The sequence below is a fragment of the Bactrocera oleae genome, chromosome 6 (assembly GCF_042242935.1).
Source record: "Bactrocera oleae isolate idBacOlea1 chromosome 6, idBacOlea1, whole genome shotgun sequence".
Classification (NCBI taxonomy): domain Eukaryota; kingdom Metazoa; phylum Arthropoda; class Insecta; order Diptera; family Tephritidae; genus Bactrocera; species Bactrocera oleae.
The window spans coordinates 30,825,948-30,845,009 of NC_091540.1; the positions used below are offsets into that span (position 1 = coordinate 30,825,948).

At 38.7% G+C, this 19,062-nt stretch overlaps 1 protein-coding gene across 1 annotated transcript; it reads right to left on the reverse strand.

The window, feature by feature from the left end:
- Positions 1 to 13,919: 13,919 nt before the first annotated feature.
- LOC138857791 (uncharacterized) lies at positions 13,920 to 14,939 on the reverse strand. Its single transcript, XM_070111585.1, has one exon. The coding sequence runs from the start codon at positions 14,630 to 14,632 to the stop codon at positions 13,985 to 13,987; it is 648 nt and encodes a 215-aa protein (XP_069967686.1). The 5' UTR covers positions 14,633 to 14,939; the 3' UTR covers positions 13,920 to 13,984.
- Positions 14,940 to 19,062: the final 4,123 nt, after the last annotated feature.

Below are 19,062 nucleotides of genomic sequence, written 5' to 3' on the forward strand. Positions count from 1 at the left end.
AGTCAATTAACAGAAACAATTAATAATGTAAACGAAAATTTACATGTTAAACCTTTAATGAAAAGAAAATATCAATTTTTAATAACTGAACTACAAAATATGGTTCATACGATAGCTATGGCAAAAATAGGAATTTTAAACCCTGCAATTTTACATTTAGATGAGATAAAAAATATAATACAAAATGAACACGTACGATTGACTATAACTGATTTAATGGACATTTCTAAATTTAAGATATTACAAAATAAAGATGTAATTGTTATATATAATATATTAAGTATCCAAATTTATAAATGATTGCAAATTCTATGAAGTAAGAGCAATCACACAAGAAGACGGTAAATTAGTAATTGGCAAAGAAATTACAAAATGCAAAAAAGGATATATAATATTATTGTAATAAAATTGTAAAAAAGAAATGATAAACACCTATTAAAAAATTAGTAATACAAATACTTGCCTATCAGATATTTTGTCAAGAAAAAAAAGTAAATGTAAAAAAATCAAAGAAAAAAATAAAGAAATAGATGTAATTAAAGAAGGAGCAATATTAGTCTCCGGAAATAACACAGTTGATGGCTATGCCATAAATGGAATTTACCTTGTTACTTTTGAGAATTATACAAATATTAACAATGTTATATATGAAAATGTCGATTGTAAAATTTGGAAATGTTCTTTAAATATTAATAATTTTGAAATTATAGAATATATTAAAACAAAAATAAAGATATTTTCGCTGAACGAATGAAAGTTTTTAAACATCATTCATTTTTATGGTACATACTTGTTATTTTGTTAATAATGTACATAATTTATAGGATTGTAAAATTTAAAAAATCTTATAAAAATTCTAAAATAAATAGAAATTTAGAATCTCAAAAAATATCATATAACGCTATTTTGGATAAAATAAATAACCTATCGAAAAATGATATCGAATCGGGGACGATTCATCTTAGAGAGGGGGAGTTAACGGTAGCCTCCACACAGTATCTTTACGCTCATTATACACAAAACTGTATGTTTGCACTTAGCAATAATACAGCTTCTTAATAAGCATCTTTGCTTATTTAAGCGGCCAATATTCTTTTCATTAAGCTAATTCCACCCATACAATGTAAACAATAAAACTAATTACTGAATGAAGCAAATAAGAAAATTGTATAAATAAGAGTAAATTGAAATAAAGAGATTCAGTTATCCATCAGGATCATTCAAACCATAATTTTTGATTTCTTCCGCGCGTTTGCGGAATTACAATATAAGTATATTTTTTTAATACTTCCATAAAGAAGGAAGTTAATTTGCACAAATATGCGTAAGACATTGCAAAATAAGTAATGCATACGCAAATCTACATACATATATATGCGTACAAATGTAAGTATATGAGCCAATAGAAAAACAACAATTCTCTCATATAGAATGAGCGGCGTCAGAAATCAATATGGCAGCCAAATTGACAAATCCTAAATTTATAGTAAATCACACAACAACAACATTTTCATTCATGAACGCTGGCGCCCATGCAATAAGCTAAGTCGTTTCATTCATAAAAGCAAACGCCTTACACATCTCCCCGAGCATGCGCTTGCCTACAAGCGTCTTTTCGCGACGATGGTCAAAGCTCGAAATCATAAATTGAACTACTTTTTTATGTTCCCTCTAGAAGGGAAAGTGACAACACTGCAAACTCACAAAACACAGAAAAAAGTGACAAAAGTGGCAACAAAGCTTTTGCCGATTTAAAATATTTTACAATTCTAAAATATTTTTCCGTGACTCGCAAAAATCTTCATCAATATGTATGCATGCTCATATATAATAAACAAACATATTTACAATGATTTGTGGGCAAAGCTGAAAGCGGCAAGGGAAGCGGTGACAATCAGCGAGAGTTCGTTTATTTTGCGGCACATCTCGGATTTTCTACCAACAACACAATGTTGTGACGCTTTGTCGTCGCGTCAGTCCTTTGACAGATTGACACTTTGACATAAAAGCAAAAATCGTGAGCTTTGATCATTGGTTGACCGTGTCAACGGATATTTCACATGAAATAATGAGTGTTCATATCTACATACATATGATATCTGTAGACAAATTTACAAATATTTTTATTTCATATTTCTTCACATGTACACATGATATGAAAATGCCAACGGCAAAACACAATTCTGTACTTTTATGACTCCATAATGGTGTCAAGTACATGAATTATTTGAAGAAATATATCAAAATACTTTATTAGTAATAATTTAAATGTATTTTGATATATTTCTCGTAATAAAGTAAAAATGAATTAACATAAAATAATTTAAAATATAATACATAATAATTCAATAAAAGGGAATATATTTCAAATGGCATATCAATATTCCCAGTTTGGCATACATATTATATTCTCTTCAATAGTCACCTTTGGGAATGTTAAGAGAGCTATACGTGTACAGATTCGACGCTGTTATAAAAGCGAGAAATGTTATTTGTTTCTCCTGCTTGTGAGGTAAAATGAAAATTTTTCCAATGTTCGCTGTCGAACCTGCACCTTCTCGTTCTTCTTAGTTCTCTGGACACACTACACACCACACCAAAGGAAATAAAAGGGACCGACGAGCGACCACAAGCCCAACGTATCCGTACGAAACACGAACTCCTCTTTCAACCGTCATGGCCTTCTCTCAACTATAACAATTTTTTCTCAAAATAAAGTTTTGAACTCTTTATTAAAAATAAAAAATATAGTGTCTAAGGTACGTAAGGCAAACAAAACATTCAAGCGTATTACATATGCACACACATTCGCACACATAATGTGCCCTCTTATGTACAAATATTAATAACCTTATTTTAAAAGCGGTAATATACACAATAAACATACATATAAACGAGTACGTAACAATAAATAATAAAACATAAAGAGAAAAAAAGCGGAACTAAATAAAACCCGAGACTAAGAAAAACGAAAAATGCGTTTGTTATCGACGAAGTCCGGATGCAACAAAAAAATAAAATCAAATTTCTAAACCAACCCAATATCTAAAAGTAAAGGCAAATTCAGGCATCCTTCTCAAGGTGCCTGCATGTGACACAGAAATCATTCAGGGTGGTTATGAACAATGACCGTCCTTCCGAGATATGTTTACTGCCGTTTACATAAACCATCCAAAATTATCACATGCCCAAAAATTATATCACCTCCGATACAAAACAAAAGGTCAAGCAGGCGTAATAGTCAAGCAGTTCGCATTTAATGACGATAATTTCAATTTGGCTTGGGAAACTCTTAAATCAAGATACGAAAATGAAAGAATATTGATCGATTAACACATATCAATAATAATGAACTAGCCAAAAGTCGATTAATAAATATCAATAATAATAAACTTGCCAAAAATTCACAAGGAAACAAGTTAACAACCAGGTCAGAATTTCCTCTGGCAACCCAGGTGTTAAAAACACAAACCTATGTAGACGATATCCTGCCTGGAAGTCACAGTCTTCCATAAGCATTCGAGTCACTATCACAGGTTGTACAAGCCCTCAAAGCCGCAGGGTTTCCGTTGAAAAAGGTAACGGCGAACCACCCTAATATTTTAAAAAATATACCAAAGGAAAATTTTTTAGGTACTAATTTCCTTAAATTCGAAAAGAAAAGTACAACAAAAACTCTGGGAATTCAATGGAATGCGATATCTGACCAGTTTTCCTGCACTACAGAGTCAATACTGCATTATCCATCATAACAAAACTACAAATACTATCCTCCGTGTCAAAACTTTTCGACCCCGCGGGATTGCTTTCGCCAATTATGATACAAGCCAAAATCCTAATACAATATTTATGGCTAGATGGAACTGATTGGGACGAACAAGTAAAACCACTTCATTTAGAAAAGTGGTCCCAGTTTGCGAGCAATCTAAATGATATCTCACAGATACAAATCCCACGATGGGTAAATTATGCCCCAGAGCACAAAGTTGAACTACACGGCTTCTGTGACGCCTCTGAAAAATCATATTGCGCCACTATTTACGTTCGCACACAAAGCGACAGTACGACCACAAGCCACTTACCAGTAGCAAAAGCAAAAGTAGCTCCTATAAAAACAATAAGTCGAATTAGTATACATGGTGCAAATACATCTAGACATGGCAAAATACAAATTATAGTCTGGTTAGAAAAACCACCTCATGCATGGAAGACGCATATTTTCAATCGAACGTCTCAAATACTTGATCAAACAATCGCCCATGCGCAATATAATTGCCACAGAAAGTCTAAAAATCGACTATTTTCACACAACTTTGGAGGATACTGACATCCTTGATCGATTTTCATCGTACGCCCGAGCCCGAGGCGACTTAAAATTAAAGTTAAGGGAGTAACCTCAGTATACTACCAATGCGATACAATGACGCGCCTAGACTTATCGCATCTACTCAAGTGCGTTACTTCAGCCGAGAAATATCATTACTAAGAGCATCGAAGTCGATTGAGAAAAAGAGCTCACGCTTAGAACTAAACCCATTCATAGACACGAATGGTCTGCTTCGGGTGAATGATCGGCTTGCTAATTCAAGCCTAACGTTTAACGAACGCCGTCCCATAATTATACCAGATAAGTCTCGACTTGCCACATTACTCCTAAGTTATATCCACACATTAATGTTTCACGCCGAACATCGCCTCATGCAACATATAGTCCTCCAGGAATTTTATATTCCCCGACACAAATCACAAATAAAGAAGTGCATCTTCATGTGCAAAATCTGCACTACGCACAAGCAGCAGATGCGAACACATATTATGGCAGCACTTCCACCGGAACGCTGCAACTTCGCTATGCCTTTCTCCATCACCGGTGTAGATTTTGATGGGCCTTTTCAGATAAAGACGTCCATGTTAAGGTCTCCCTCTCTGATGAAAGGTTATGTGGATGTTTTGGTCTGTTTTACGACAAAAACAGTACACCTTGAGCTTTGTACTAATTTGACAAAGGAGGCTTTTCTTGCGGAATTTGCTCGCTTCGTCGGACGACGCGGCTTTCCAGCGAAGATAAAGAGCGACAATGGGAAAACCTTTATCGGCGCTTAAAGAACCCTTTTGTGGACTTTATCAAACAAGTTTCATCTGTGAATGTATAAAGGTACGCATCCCAAGGCATTCATTGGCAATTTATTCCCCCAAGCGCTGCTCATATGGATGTTTTATGGGAATCAGCTGTATATAGCTTCAAATCCCACTTAAAAAAAGCAGCTGAAAACTACAAATTCAATTATGAAGAATTTACAACATTACTAATTCGCATTGAAGCCGTTCTCAATTCACAGCCACTAATGACACTGTCGCAAGATCCCTCAGATTTGACAGCCCTAACTCCAGGGAATTTTCTTTAAGGAACACCCATTCTGGCCATATCTGAGCTAGACGTGGAGTCGCTATCCCTACTAAACAGATGGGAAAGAATTAAAATTCTCCATCATAATTTCAGCCGCTGATGGAAAGAAGAATATTTAAAGGACCTCCACAAGAGGTAACGAGGGAAAACTCCAAAAAAGTGCCAAAGCTTGTAGATTGCGTCCTAATCCATAACGATTGTCTCCCCCCCACAGACTGGCGGTTTGGCCGCATAGAAAAGCTTCATTCCGGGTCCGACGGTCATATTCGAATAGTAGATCTCCGCACGCACTCCGGGACGCTAACGAGACCACTCGAAAAACTATGCTTCCTGTCCACCGACCGTACTACCAAACCTAAAATGATATTCAATTCAAATAAATCGAGTCAATAAACCCGCAAATAAAAAAAACCGTTACAACAATCCCAAACCAAACAGAAATGGTTGATCAATATGACGACCCATCTAGCTGCCGCTTCACTTATACTTTATTAGTAATAATTGAAATGTATTTTGATATATTTCTTAAAATAATTCATGTACTTAACACCATTATGGAGTCATAAAAGTACAGAATTGTGTTTCGCCATTGGCATTTTCATATCATTTGTACATGTAAAAAAATATGAAATAAAAATATTTGTAAATTTGTCTACAAACAACATATGTATGTAGAATGAACACTTATTATTTCATGTGAAATCTCCGTTGACACGGTCAACCAATGATCGAAGCTGCCGCTCTAACAGCTTTGCCCACAAATCATTGTAAATATGTATGTTTATATATGGGCATGCATACATATTGACGCAGATTTTTGCGAGTCACGGAAAAATATTTTAGAATTGTAAAATATTTTAAATCGACTTTTGTCACTTTTTTCTGTGTTTTGTGAGCTTGCAGTGTTGTCACTTTCCCTTCTAGAGGGAACATCAATTTATGATTTCGAGCTTTTGCCATCGTCGCGAAAAGACGCTTGTAGGCTTGCATGCTTGGGGAGATGTGTAAGGCGTTTGCTTTTATAAATGAAACGACTTAGCTTATTGCATGGGCGCCAGCGTTCATAAATGAAAATGTTGTTGTTGTGTGATTTACTACAAATTTAGGGCTTGTCAATTTGGCTGCCATATTGATTTCTGACGCTGCTCATGCTATTTGAGAGAATTGTTGTTTTTGTATAACAACGTTGGTATATCTTCTATTGGCTCATATACATATATATGTATGTAGATTTGCGTATGCACTACTTATTTTGCAATGTCATACGCATATTTGTACATACATACTTACATATAGAGCAGTGCGCGCACATATATTTCTTGATAAGTGATAATATAATATATAATATTATATTATTATATTATATAATATAACATCAATATGTACATATGTACATACATAAATTATTAATTCTGTAACAATCGAAATTAGAAAATTAAAAGTAAAATATATTTTTGTTTGCATAATCTTTCGCATTTAATTCTACCCTGAAAGAAATAAAAAAAACGCTATTAGTTTTTGAAGTATCTGAAATAATAAAATGAGAAATGTGTATTAGATATTAAACTGATGTGTTCAATTAACATTTATTTTACCTGTTTTAACCCGAAAGTTGCTCGAAAAATTTGTACTGGCCTGCAGTCTACGTTACCAATTTTTTTAATTATACTCTCGCAACCTGTTGCTACAGAGTATAATAGTTTTGTTCACCTAACGGTTGTTTGTATCGCCTAAAACTAATCGAGTTAGATATAGGGTTATATATATATATAAATGATCAGGATGAAGAGACGAGTTGAAATCCGGGTGACTGTCTGTCCGTCCGTCCGTCCGTCCGTGCAAGCTCTAACTTGAGTAAAAATTGAGATATCTTTATGAAACTTGGTAGACATGTTTCTTGGTACCGTGAGACGGTTGGTATTGCAGATGGGCGTAATCGGACCACTGCCACGCCCACAAAACACCATTAATCAAAAACAAATAACTTGCCATAACTAAGCTCCGCAATAAGATACAAGACTGTTATTTGGTACACAGGATCACATTAGAGAGGGGCATCTGCAGTTAAAACTTTTTTTTTTAAAAGTGGGCGTGGTCTCGCCTCTAATAGGTTTAATGTGCATATCTCCTAAACCGCTAATGCTAAAATAACAAAATTCACTAGAAGCAAATGTTTTTAGCACTTCTATTGACGATGTGAAAATAGTTGAAATCGGGTGGCAACTCCGCCCACTCCCCATATAACGGTACTGTTAAAAACTACTAAAAGCGCGATAAATCAAGCACTAAACACGCCAGAGACATTAAATTTTATCTCTGAGATGGTATAAATTGGCTTTATAGGAACCGCGTTCAAAATTAGTCAGTGGGCGTGGCACAGCCCACTTTTAGGTGAAAACCCATATCTTGAGATCTGCTCAACCGATTTCAACCAAATTCGGTGCATAACGTTCTTTTCATGTTTCTATGCCATAGAAATCGGACTACAACCACGCTTACTTCCCATGTAACACCATTTTCAATTCCATCTGATTCTTTCACTTTCCACTATGCAAATCAGGTAACAATGATTATATCGGGGTAAAACTTTGCGTGAATAATGCAATTAAAGTATGTCACCTTGCGGCCAAAAATTGTCCAAATCGAACCAAAACTGTTCAAACCCCTAAATACTAAATATGTGGACCCCAGTGTCTATAGTTGACCTTCTACCGAAAATATCAGTCAATCCACAAATAAATCTCAAACGAGTATACCATTTGACTTTGCGAGAGTATAAAATGTTCGGTTGCATCCGAACTTAGCCCTTCCTTACTTGTTTTTCTTTATTTTTAAAATATCGTGCCTTGATTACTTTTTGATGAAGCTCTTCCATTTGCTGAGCCAGCCACTTTGAATTTATGTATAACAAAACTGTTATCAAAAAATCTAAAAATTGATGCCTGTACCCTAGGCAATCACCCGCTTCGTTATACCACTCTGGGTATTCTTCCTGTGTTTTTGCAGTAATCTGGGTTATTATAAATGTTTTTATACCCACTCTGCATGCATTCTTCAAGAAGAGCTCTTTGTAATATGCTCATTTGAAGGCGGCTTATTTGAAATACTCTATCCTCGGGATTGACCAGCCTTAGATCATCGGGACTTTTATAATTTGTAAATCGTATTAGGGCTTCCGATGAGTCTTTTAGAGAGATATGTATGTGATATGTAAATGTGTATTTTTTTGATTTTGGCGCAATCATTGACACTTGCTTTAATAAATATAATATGTAAAATGGGCCAAAACGAAAAAGAAGTACATATTTACGTACATAATTACTTTTACACATGCATTCGAAAAGAAAAATTGCAGCATGAATGTGAAATGCCGATGACAAAACACAATTCTGTACTTTTATGACTCCATAATGGTGTCAAGTAAATGAATTATTTTAAGAAATATATCAAAATATGTTTAAATTATTATTAATAACCCACAATAAAGTAAAAATGAGTTAACACAAAATAATTTAAAAATGATAATAAATAATAGTTCAATAAAAGGGAATATATTTCAAATGGCATATCAATATTCGTTGGTTGGTTATGTTAAGAGAGAGTATGTTTACAGATTCACTGCTGTTATAAAAGCGAGAAATGTTATTTGTTTCTCGTGCATGTGAGGTGAACTCCTTGATAAAATCCTACAAATTGTTCGCTGTCGAACCTGCACCTTCTCGTTGTTTTCAGTTCTCTGGTGCAAGTGCTTCGTTTCTTATATTCCGCGGACGGTACTGTGAAGCGGCAGCTAGATGTAGTATATGCAGAGAACTTAAAACTTGTTCTAAGTTCTCTGGTATATGTTTGTGGCATATAATTGAATATGTGCAATTGTGCCACGTGATGTAGCACGCGTGGGTCGTCATATTGATCAACCATTTCTGTTTGGTTTGGGATTGTTGTAATGGTTTTTTTTATTTGCGGGTTTATTGACTCGATTTATTTGAATTGAATATCATTTTAGGTTTGGTAGTACGGTCGGTGGACAGGAAGCATAGTTTTTCGAGTGGTCTCGTTAGCGTCCCGGAGTGCGTGCGGAGATCTACTATTCGAATATGACCGTCGGACCCGGAATGAAGCTTTTCTATGCGGCCAAACCGCCAGTCTGTGGGGGGGAGACAATCGTTATGGATTAGGACGCAATCTACAAGCTTTGGCACTTTTTTGGAGTTTTCCCTCGTTACCTCTTGTGGAGGTCCTTTAAATATTCTTCTTCTGTTTAGTAGGGATAGCGACTCCACGTCTAGCTCAGATATGGCCAGAATGGGTGTTCCTTAAAGAAAATTCCCTGGAGTTAGGGCTGTCAAATCTGAGGGATCTTGCGACAGTGTCATTAGTGGCCGTGAATTGAGAACGGCTTCAATGCGATTTAGTAATGTTGTAAATTCTTCATAATTAAATTTGTAGTTTTCAGCTGCTTTTTTTAAGTGGGATTTGAAGCTATTTACAGCTGATTCCCATAAACCATCCATATGAGCAGCGCTTGGGGGAATAAATTGCCAATGAACGCCTTGGGATGCGTACCTTTATACATTCACAGATGAAACTTGTTTGATAAAGTCCACAAAAGGGTTCTTTGAGCGCCAATAAAGGTTTTCCCATTGTCGCTCTTTATCTTCGCTGGAAAGCCGCGTCGTCCGACGAAGCGAGCAAATTCCGCAAGAAAAGCCTCCTTTGTCAAATTAGTACAAAGCTCAAGGTGTACTGTTTTTGTCGTAAAACAGACCAAAACATCCACATAACCTTTCATCAGAGAGGGAGACCTTAACATGGACGTCTTTATCTGAAAAGGCCCATCAAAATCTACACCGGTGATGGAGAAAGGCATAGCGAAGTTGCAGCGTTCCGGTGGAAGTGCTGCCATAATATGTGTTCGCATCTGCTGCTTGTGCGTAGTGCAGATTTTGCACATGAAGATGCACTTCTTTATTTGTGATTTGTGTCGGGGAATATAAAATTCCTGGAGGACTATATGTTGCATGAGGCGATGTTCGGCGTGAAACATTAATGTGTGGATATAACTTAGGAGTAATGTGGCAAGTCGAGACTTATCTGGTATAATTATGGGACGGCGTTCGTTAAACGTTAGGCTTGAATTAGCAAGCCGATCATTCACCCGAAGCAGACCATTCGTGTCTATGAATGGGTTTAGTTCTAAGCGTGAGCTCTTTTTCTCAATCGACTTCGATGCTCTTAGTAATGATATTTCTAGGCTGAAGTAACGCACTTGAGTAGATGCGATAAGAGCCACCTTTGCTTATTGTAAGTCTAGGTGCGTCATTGTATCGCATTGGTAGTATACTGAGGTTACTCCCTTAACTTTAATTTTAAGTCGCCTCGGGCTCGGGCGTACGATGAAAATCGATCAAGGATGTCAGTATCCTCCAAAGTTGTGTGAAAATAGTCGATTTTTAGACTTTCTGTGGCAATTATATTGCGCATGGGCGATTGTTTGATCAAGTATTTGAGACGTTCGATTGAAAATATGCGTCTTCCATGCATGAGGTGGTTTTTCTAACCAGACTATAATTTGTATTTTGCCATGTTTAGATGCATTTGCACCATGTATACTAATTCGACTTATTGTTTTTATAGGAGCTACTTTTGCTTTTGCTACTAGTAAGTGGCTTGTGGTCGTACTGTCGCTTTGTGTGCGAACGTAAATAGTGGCGCAATATGCTTTTTCAGAGGCGTCACAGAAGCCGTGTAGTTCAACTTTGTGCTCTGGGGCATAATCCCATCGTGGGATTTGTATCTGTGAGATATCATTTAGATTGCTCGCAAACTAGGACCACTTTTCTAAATGAAGTGGTTTTACTTGTTCGTCCCAATCAGTTCCATCTAGCCATAAATATTGTATTAGGATTTTGGCTTGTATCATAATTGGCGAAAGCAATCCCGCGGGGTCGAAAAGTTTTGACACAGAGGATAGAATTTGTAGTTTTGTTATGATGGATAATGCAGTATTGACTCTTTAGTGCAGGAAAACTGGTCAGATATCGCAGTCCATTGAATTCCCAGAGTTTTTGTTGTACTTTTCTTTTCGAATTTAAGGAAATTAGTACCTAAACAATTTTCATTTGGTATATTTTTTAAAATATTAGGGTGGTTCGCCGTTACCTTTTTCAACGGAAACCCTGCGGCTTTGAGGGCTTGTACAACCTGTGATAGTGACTCGAATGCTTATGGAAGACTGTGACTTCCAGGCAGGATATCGTCTACATACGTTTGTGTTTTTAACACCTGGGTTACCAGAGGAAATTCTGACCTGGTTTTTTCTTCCAATTCTTGCAGTGTTCGAATGGCTAGATATGGCGCACAGTTAACGCCAATGGTAACAGTTTTCAATTTATAGTCGCGTAGGGGACTTTTTCCATACTTTGAAACTGCTGTATTGCAGAGGTGCGAGAGTGACCTAAGGTGATTGTGTTAGGAAATTGTTGTTTTAGTGGTAGTCGTACGACGTACCGACCATTATCTGATCTAGTAGTTGCGGCTTTGTAAAAGTCTTCACAATACTGATCTTCTGGGGTTGTTATTGAAATGGGGGGAGTTCTTCTAACTCCCAAAATTTTCCCAATTGTGAATTGAGGTATTCGTTTGCGATTTTTTCAACTTGTGTGGTCATGGTAGTAACTGGTTTCGTAACTAGCCCACTTAGGATCCAACCAAAAATAGTATTTTGTGCCAATAGTGTTTTTGAAATTTTCTCAACATTGTCGAGTACTATTGTATCTGAGGCATGAGATCATTGCATAATAGAATGTCTATTTGAGTGGGGGTGTTGCAGTTGGGATCTTCTAACTTGAGATGTGAAACCTTTTCCCAATGCTAGCTATTTATATGAAAGCTTGAAACCATATTTGTTAGTTGCGTTAAGACTATAGCTTCTGCTTTAATTCTCATATCCGCTTGGGGGGAAATTAGGGTGGTAGGGCAGATTTTATTAGAGTTTTAACTACTCTTCCGCCCATTCCTGTAATTTCAACGTTGGCTTGTTTTGTTGGCAGTTGTAGCCTATTTTGTTCCCTAGACGCTATAAAAGATCGTTGTGATCCTTGGCCTATTAAGACCCTCCGTTTAAACAGTTCTCCTCGATGTTCGATGGAGACGACTGCTGTGGTTAGTGGGTCTGGCTTCCTGGCAATTTGCGGGAGTTTGCACTTCGGGATTTGCTGTTGCAACTAAACCCGTAACTCTTTTCATATTTACGCTGTTTGGGGGTGAACTCGAAAATTGATTTATGTGAAGCATAGAATGATGTCGTTTATGACAGTAAACGCAATTAAGTTTGCTTCCTCAATCTTTGAGTGAATGCGCATATGACATACAGTTTGTATAAAGTCGTTTTGTTCTTACAAAATTGTTTCGATCGGTAATATTTTTTTTTTTTGAATTTCTCGCAAGATTTGAGCTTATGACCCCGTACATAATTCGCATGACGTTTCTTTGTAATTTTGAATGTGAACATTTAATTTCTGAAGAAGCTTTTATTTAAATTATTGTTGCTACTGGCTTGGGGTCTGTGGAAGCTTCTCTTTAGGTCGTGTTGAACGCTTTTCGTTCTGACTATATTTTTCATTTGTTGCCACGTGGGGCATTTTCTTCGTGATGAGAGCGAGTGCTCCCATAGAAGTAATGATTTTTCTGGTAATGCGGCGGTGCATATGTTTACCAGTATAGGGTCCTAGCTGTCTGTTGGAATATGCTGTGTCGATAAAACCGATAAACCATTTGCAACAGTGGATTGAAGTTTGATAGGTTCTTAACTTGTTTCCTTGTGAATTTTTGGCAAGTTTTTTATTATTGATATTTATTAATCGACTTTTGGCTAGTTCATTATTATTGATATTTGTTAATCGATCAATATTCTTTCATTTTCGTATCTTGATTTAAGAGGTTCCCAAGCCAAATTGAAATTATCGTCATTAAATGCGAACTGCTTGACTATTACGCCTGCTTGACCTTTTGTTTTGTATCGGAGGTGATATAATTTTTGGGCATGTGATAATTTTGGATGGTTTATGTAAACGGCAGTAAACATATCTCGGAAGGACGGTCATTGTTCATAACCACCCTGAATGATTTCTGTGTCACATGCAGGCACCTTGAGAAGGATGCCTGAATTTGTTTTTACTTTTAGATATTGAGTTGTATTTAATCGCTTCACTTGTACACTCACCTTTTTGCACTTTGACGAAAAATAATACGGCGTATAAAAAAAGGGAACACGGGCGGAAACTTGCGGACGTCTGATCGGGGCGATTCGCTGATGAGAAAAGAAAATTTCTGGTCTATTGTTACTCCCTTTTGAGTGTTGGGTAGTGTAGAGTTGTGGTAGGATGTGATGTGTATGTGTGGGTGGTCTGTGTGGTGTGATATCTGCGTGGTGTGATGTCTGCAGGGGTGGTGTGTGTTTGTGTGTGTTAATGGGTGGAGTCTTCTTGTGGATCGTGTGGTGTGTTGGCGCTCAGTGGCGCGTATGGAGGGGGGAGGCGTAACTCATCTAGCCATCCCGGCCCCCCTAGGCGAATTTTAGCCTAGCAACCGCTGTAGTTGCTGCAGCGTGGCAACAACGCTGCTGAGGCCAGTGGAGCGGCGGTATGTTGGCCTGGGCTGCCGACGCCGCGTTGATGCCTTCTGTCGCCTCGGTCTGGATGGAGGTGGAACTGCCTGTCTTCGGTGGTGCTCCAGATGGCTGCTCTGCTGCGATCTACTTCTTGGGGCGAGTTGTCGCCCGACGGCCCGCTTTGGGGTGCGGTGCAGCATAGTATGGTGCTGTCTATGGCACAGCTGGCAGAGCGTAACCGACGTACACTCCGGGGTCGTGTGGACCGTAGACAAACAGTTGAGGCAGTGCCCGTGCGCTTGGGCAACCTGCTGACGTTGTAGTGGCTGCATGCTTCGGAAAATGCTGCAGTGTTGCAGCCGGTGTGTGCGTCGACACAGTGGGCATCGGCGGTGTTGAGGTACCGTTGCCGGTGCTGATGAAGGTGGTAGTGGTCGCGGGCCATTACGGGGAGCGGTTGCAGGGACGATTGCCGCTGCGGTTCGTGGTGTTGTAGTTGCCCCACGGCGCGGCACATTGATGGCGGACCTCACAGCTGGCGTTGGTGTTGCTGCCATGTCTACTTCCATATTGATCTGTATGAAGAAGTTGGAATGATTATACATTTGTGGCATGTAAATTTATGGCGAATGTGCCACGGTGTGTGGCAGGAATGGATCGTCAATTTGATCGATCATTGCGGTTAGAATGTTTGGTTTATAACGGTTTTGCCATTTGCGGGTTTATGGGTTAGTTATACGACTAATTCATTTGCGTCGCGGTAATATCGGCGGATTGGTTGTTATTTGCGGTTTTGTCATTAGATACGGTTGGCAGAAAACATAATTTCACGAGCGGTCTTGTCAGCGTTCCGCTTTGAGTACGGAGATCAACTACTCGTATATGACCGTCGGAACCGTAATATAATTTTTCTATGCGGCCAAGTCGCCATTCTGTGGGGGGTAGACAATCATCGTGTATGATAACACAGTCTCCAAGCTTTGGTGCCTCTTCTGAGTTTTCCATCGGTACCTTTTATGAAGGTCCTTGATGTACTCTTCCTTCCATCGACGGCTGAAATCATGATGGAGAATTTTGATTCTTTCCCATCGATTTAATAGGGATAGCGACCCCACGCCTGGCTCAGGTATGGCCAGAATGGGTGCTCCTTTGAGAAAATGCCCTGGAGTTAGGGCTGTGAAGTCGGAGGGATCTTGCGAGAGTGTGGTGAGTGGCCGTGAATTGAGAACGGCTTCAATTCGGATTAATATGGTAGTGAATTCTTCATAATTCCCAGCTACTTTTTTGAAATGGGATTTGAAGCTTTTTACAGCTGATTCCCATAAACCACCCATATGAGGAGCGCTTGGGGGGATAAACTGCCAATTAATGCCTTGGTGAGCATACTTCTGAACAATTTCAGGTGATACTTGTTTAATAAAATCCACAAACTGTTTTTCAGTGGTTCTTTGGGCTCCAATGAATGTTTTGCCGTTATCGCTCATTAGTTTTGAGGGGAAGCCGCGTCGTCCGACGAAGCGAGCAAATGCCGCGAGAAAAGCCTCCTTAGTCAGACTTGTACATAGCTCGAGGTGCACTGCTTTTGTCGTAAAACAGACAAAAACAGCCACATAGCCTTTCATTATGGTGGGCGACCTTAGCATGGACGCCTTTACTTGAAAAGGCCCAGCAAAATCGACACCTGTGACTGTGAAAGGCAGAGCGAAGTTACAGCGTTCCGGTGGAAGTGCTGCCATAATCTGCGTTCGCAACTTCTGCTTATGCAGAGTGCAGATCTTGCACATGAAAATGCATTTTTTTATTTGGGGCTTAAGTCGGGGAATATAGAACTCTTGGCGAACTATATGTTGCATTAGGCGATGTTCTGCGTGGAGCATAAGTAAGTGGATATAATTGAGGAGTAAAGTGGCAAGTCGAGATTTCTCTGGTATGATTAGAGATTCATTCGCACGAAGCAGACCTTTCGTGTCTAGGAATGGGTTAAGAACTAAGAGTGAACTCCTTTTGTCAATGGGTTTTGATTCTCTTAATAGTGTTATATCGCGGCTGAAGTAGCGCGTTTGAGTTGATGCGATTAGAGCGACCTTTGCCTTTTGCAATTCCAGGTGCGTCAATGTATCGCATTGGGGGTACTCTGAGGGAACTCCCTTAACTTTAATTTTAAGTCGCTCTATGAACTTTAACATATAGGCGATTACTCTGAGGGCTCGGGAGAACGATGAAAATCGCTCAAGGATGTCAGTATCCTCCACTGATGTGTGAAAATAATCGATTTTTCGACTTTCTGGGGCAATTATATTGCGCATGGGCGATTGTGGCCAAGAGTCGGGAGATTCTGTTAACCATCGGGGGCCATTCCACCAGAGGGTGGTGGTGACAAGATGCAGGGGTTTGCATCCTCTTGTACCTAGATCAGCAGGATTGTCAGCACTGGCTACATGTCGCCAAGTGGCTGATCCTACTAGGTCAAGTATTTGAGACGTTCGGTTTGAAATATATGTCTTCCATGAATGTGGTGGTTTTTCTAACCAGGCAAGTACGATTTCAGAATCGGACTACAGATATAGTTTGTATTTTGCCATGTTTAAATGCATTCGCACCATGGATACTAGTTTGGCTAGTAGTAGCGCTCCACACAGTTCAAGTCGTGGCAGACTTATTGTTTTTAACGGAGCTAATTTTGCTTTTGCTACTAGTAGGTGGCTTGTGGTCGCAATGTCGCTTTGTGTGCGAACATATATAGTTGGGCAATATGCCTTTTCAGAAGCGTCACAGAAGCCGTGTAGTTCGACTTTGTGCTCTGGGGCATAATTTACCCAACGTGGGATTTGTATCTGTGAGATATCATTTAGATTGCTCGCAAACTGGGACCACTTTTCTAATCGAAGTGGTTTTACTTGTTCGTCCCAGTCGGTTCCATCTAACCATAATTCTTGTATTAGGATTTTGGCTTGTATCATAATTGGCGAAAGCCATCCTGCGGGGTCGAAAAGTTTTGCCACACAGAATAAAATTTGGCGTTTTGTTATGGCGGATAATGCTGATATTGACTCTGTAGTGTATGAAAACTGGTCAGATATCGCATTCCATTGGATCCCCAGAGTTTTTGTTGTACTTTCCTTTTCGAATTTTAGGAAATTAGTATCTAACAAATTTTCATTAGGTATGTCCTTTAAGATATTAGGGTGGTTCGCCGTTATCTTTTTCAACGGAAACCCTGCGGTATTTAGGGCTTGTATCACTTGTGATAGTGACTCGTATGCTTGTGGAAGACTGTGACTTCCAGACAGGATATCATCTACATACGTTTGTGTTTTTAACACTTTGGTTGCCAGAGGAAATTCTGACTTTGTGTTTTCTGCCAGTTCGTGGAGTGTTCGAATGGCTAGATAAGGAGCACAGTTGACGCCAAAGGTAACTGTTTTACGTTTATTTCGGAAAATAATTCGCTGAAAATCTTGATCGTCTTGATGTACGACTATTTGTCTATACATTTTTTCGACGTCTCCGTTATATACGTATTTGAATATACGCCAATTTAAAATTAGTAGCATTAAATCTGGTTGGAGCGTGGGTCCCGTAAATAGAATATCATTTAGGGAATTCCCCGAGCTAGTAGATCTTGATGCATTAAAAACAACTCTTACTTTAGTTGTTTTTTTGTCTGGCTTTACTACTACGTGATGAGGCAAGTAAAATGAGTAATATTTGCCATTTATGATTTTTTCGCATGGACTTACTTCCTCCATGTGGTCTAAATAGAGATATTCTTCCAACACGCCATCATATACTGGTTTGAGTTCGGCTTTTTTAAGTAGGTTTTTTTCCATACTTTGAAACTGCTGTATTGCAGAGGTGCGAGAGTGACCTAAGGCGATGGTGTTGGGAAATTGTTGTTTTAGTGGTAGTCGTACGACGTACCGACCATTATCTGATCTAGTAGTTCTGGCTTTGTAAAAATCTTCACAATACTGATCTTCAGGGGTTGTGATTGATATGGGGGGGAGTTCTTCTAACTCCCAAAATTTTTTCAATTGTGAATTGAGGTATTCGTTTGAGATTTCCTCAACCTGAGTGGTCATGGTGGTAACTGGTTCCGAAACTAGTCCACTTAGGATCCACCCAAAAATAGTATTTTGTGCCAGAAGTGTATTTGAAATTTTCTCAATACCTTCAAGTATTATCTGAGGCATGAGATCATTGCCTAATAGAAGGTCTATTTGAGCGGGAGTGTTGCAGTTGGGATCTGCTAGCTTTAGGCGTGAAACCTTTTGCCAATGCTTGCTATTTATGTGATAGCTTGGAAGCATATTTGTAAGTTGCGGTAAGACTATAGCTTCTGCCTGTATGTGCTTATCCGCTTGGGGGGAAATTAGGGTAATGGGGCAGATTTTATTTGAGTTTTGGACTACTCTTCCGCCCATTTCCGTGATTTCAAAATTGGCTAGTTTTGTTGGCAGTTGTAGCCTATTTTGAGCCCTAGACGCTATGAATGATCGTTGCGATCCTTGGTCTATTAAGGCCCTAAGTTTAAACAGTTCTCCTCGATGTTCGATGGAGACGACTGCTGTGGGTAGTAGTACGCTACTTTGATTTTCGCTGTGTAGCGTTTGGGTTTTTAATGCCTTTGAGCAGCATGGTGCTTCTTGGCAATTTTCGGGATTTCGCACTTGGTTTATGTAAACGGCTGTAAACATGTCCCGGAAGGACGGCCATTGTTCATAACCACCATGAAAGATTTCTGTATCACATGTGGCCACCTTGAGATGGATGCCTGAACTTGCTTCATGACTTTGGATTTGTGGCAGCTCTACTCTTGGCTGTGGAGTAGGTGCAATTGCTTTGATTAATTTTAGTTGATCAGAAATCATTGCTTTTGTTTCTTCGAACTGGTCTAAGCAGTTTTCGTATTTTGCGTAAGCCGAAGATTTGAAATTTTCTGGTAGATCTGAGTCGTCAGATTCTACAATTGCGGCATATACAGCTTGGAGACGTGACCAAAAATTGTCAAGATTGTCCTTTTTAATTTCTAATACCGATTCAG

Bases quoted from the DNA above. Each gene is read 5' to 3' on its own strand.
- LOC138857791 (XM_070111585.1), bottom strand. From the start codon at position 14,632: ATGCCACAAATGTATAATCATTCCAACTTCTTCATACAGATCAATATG.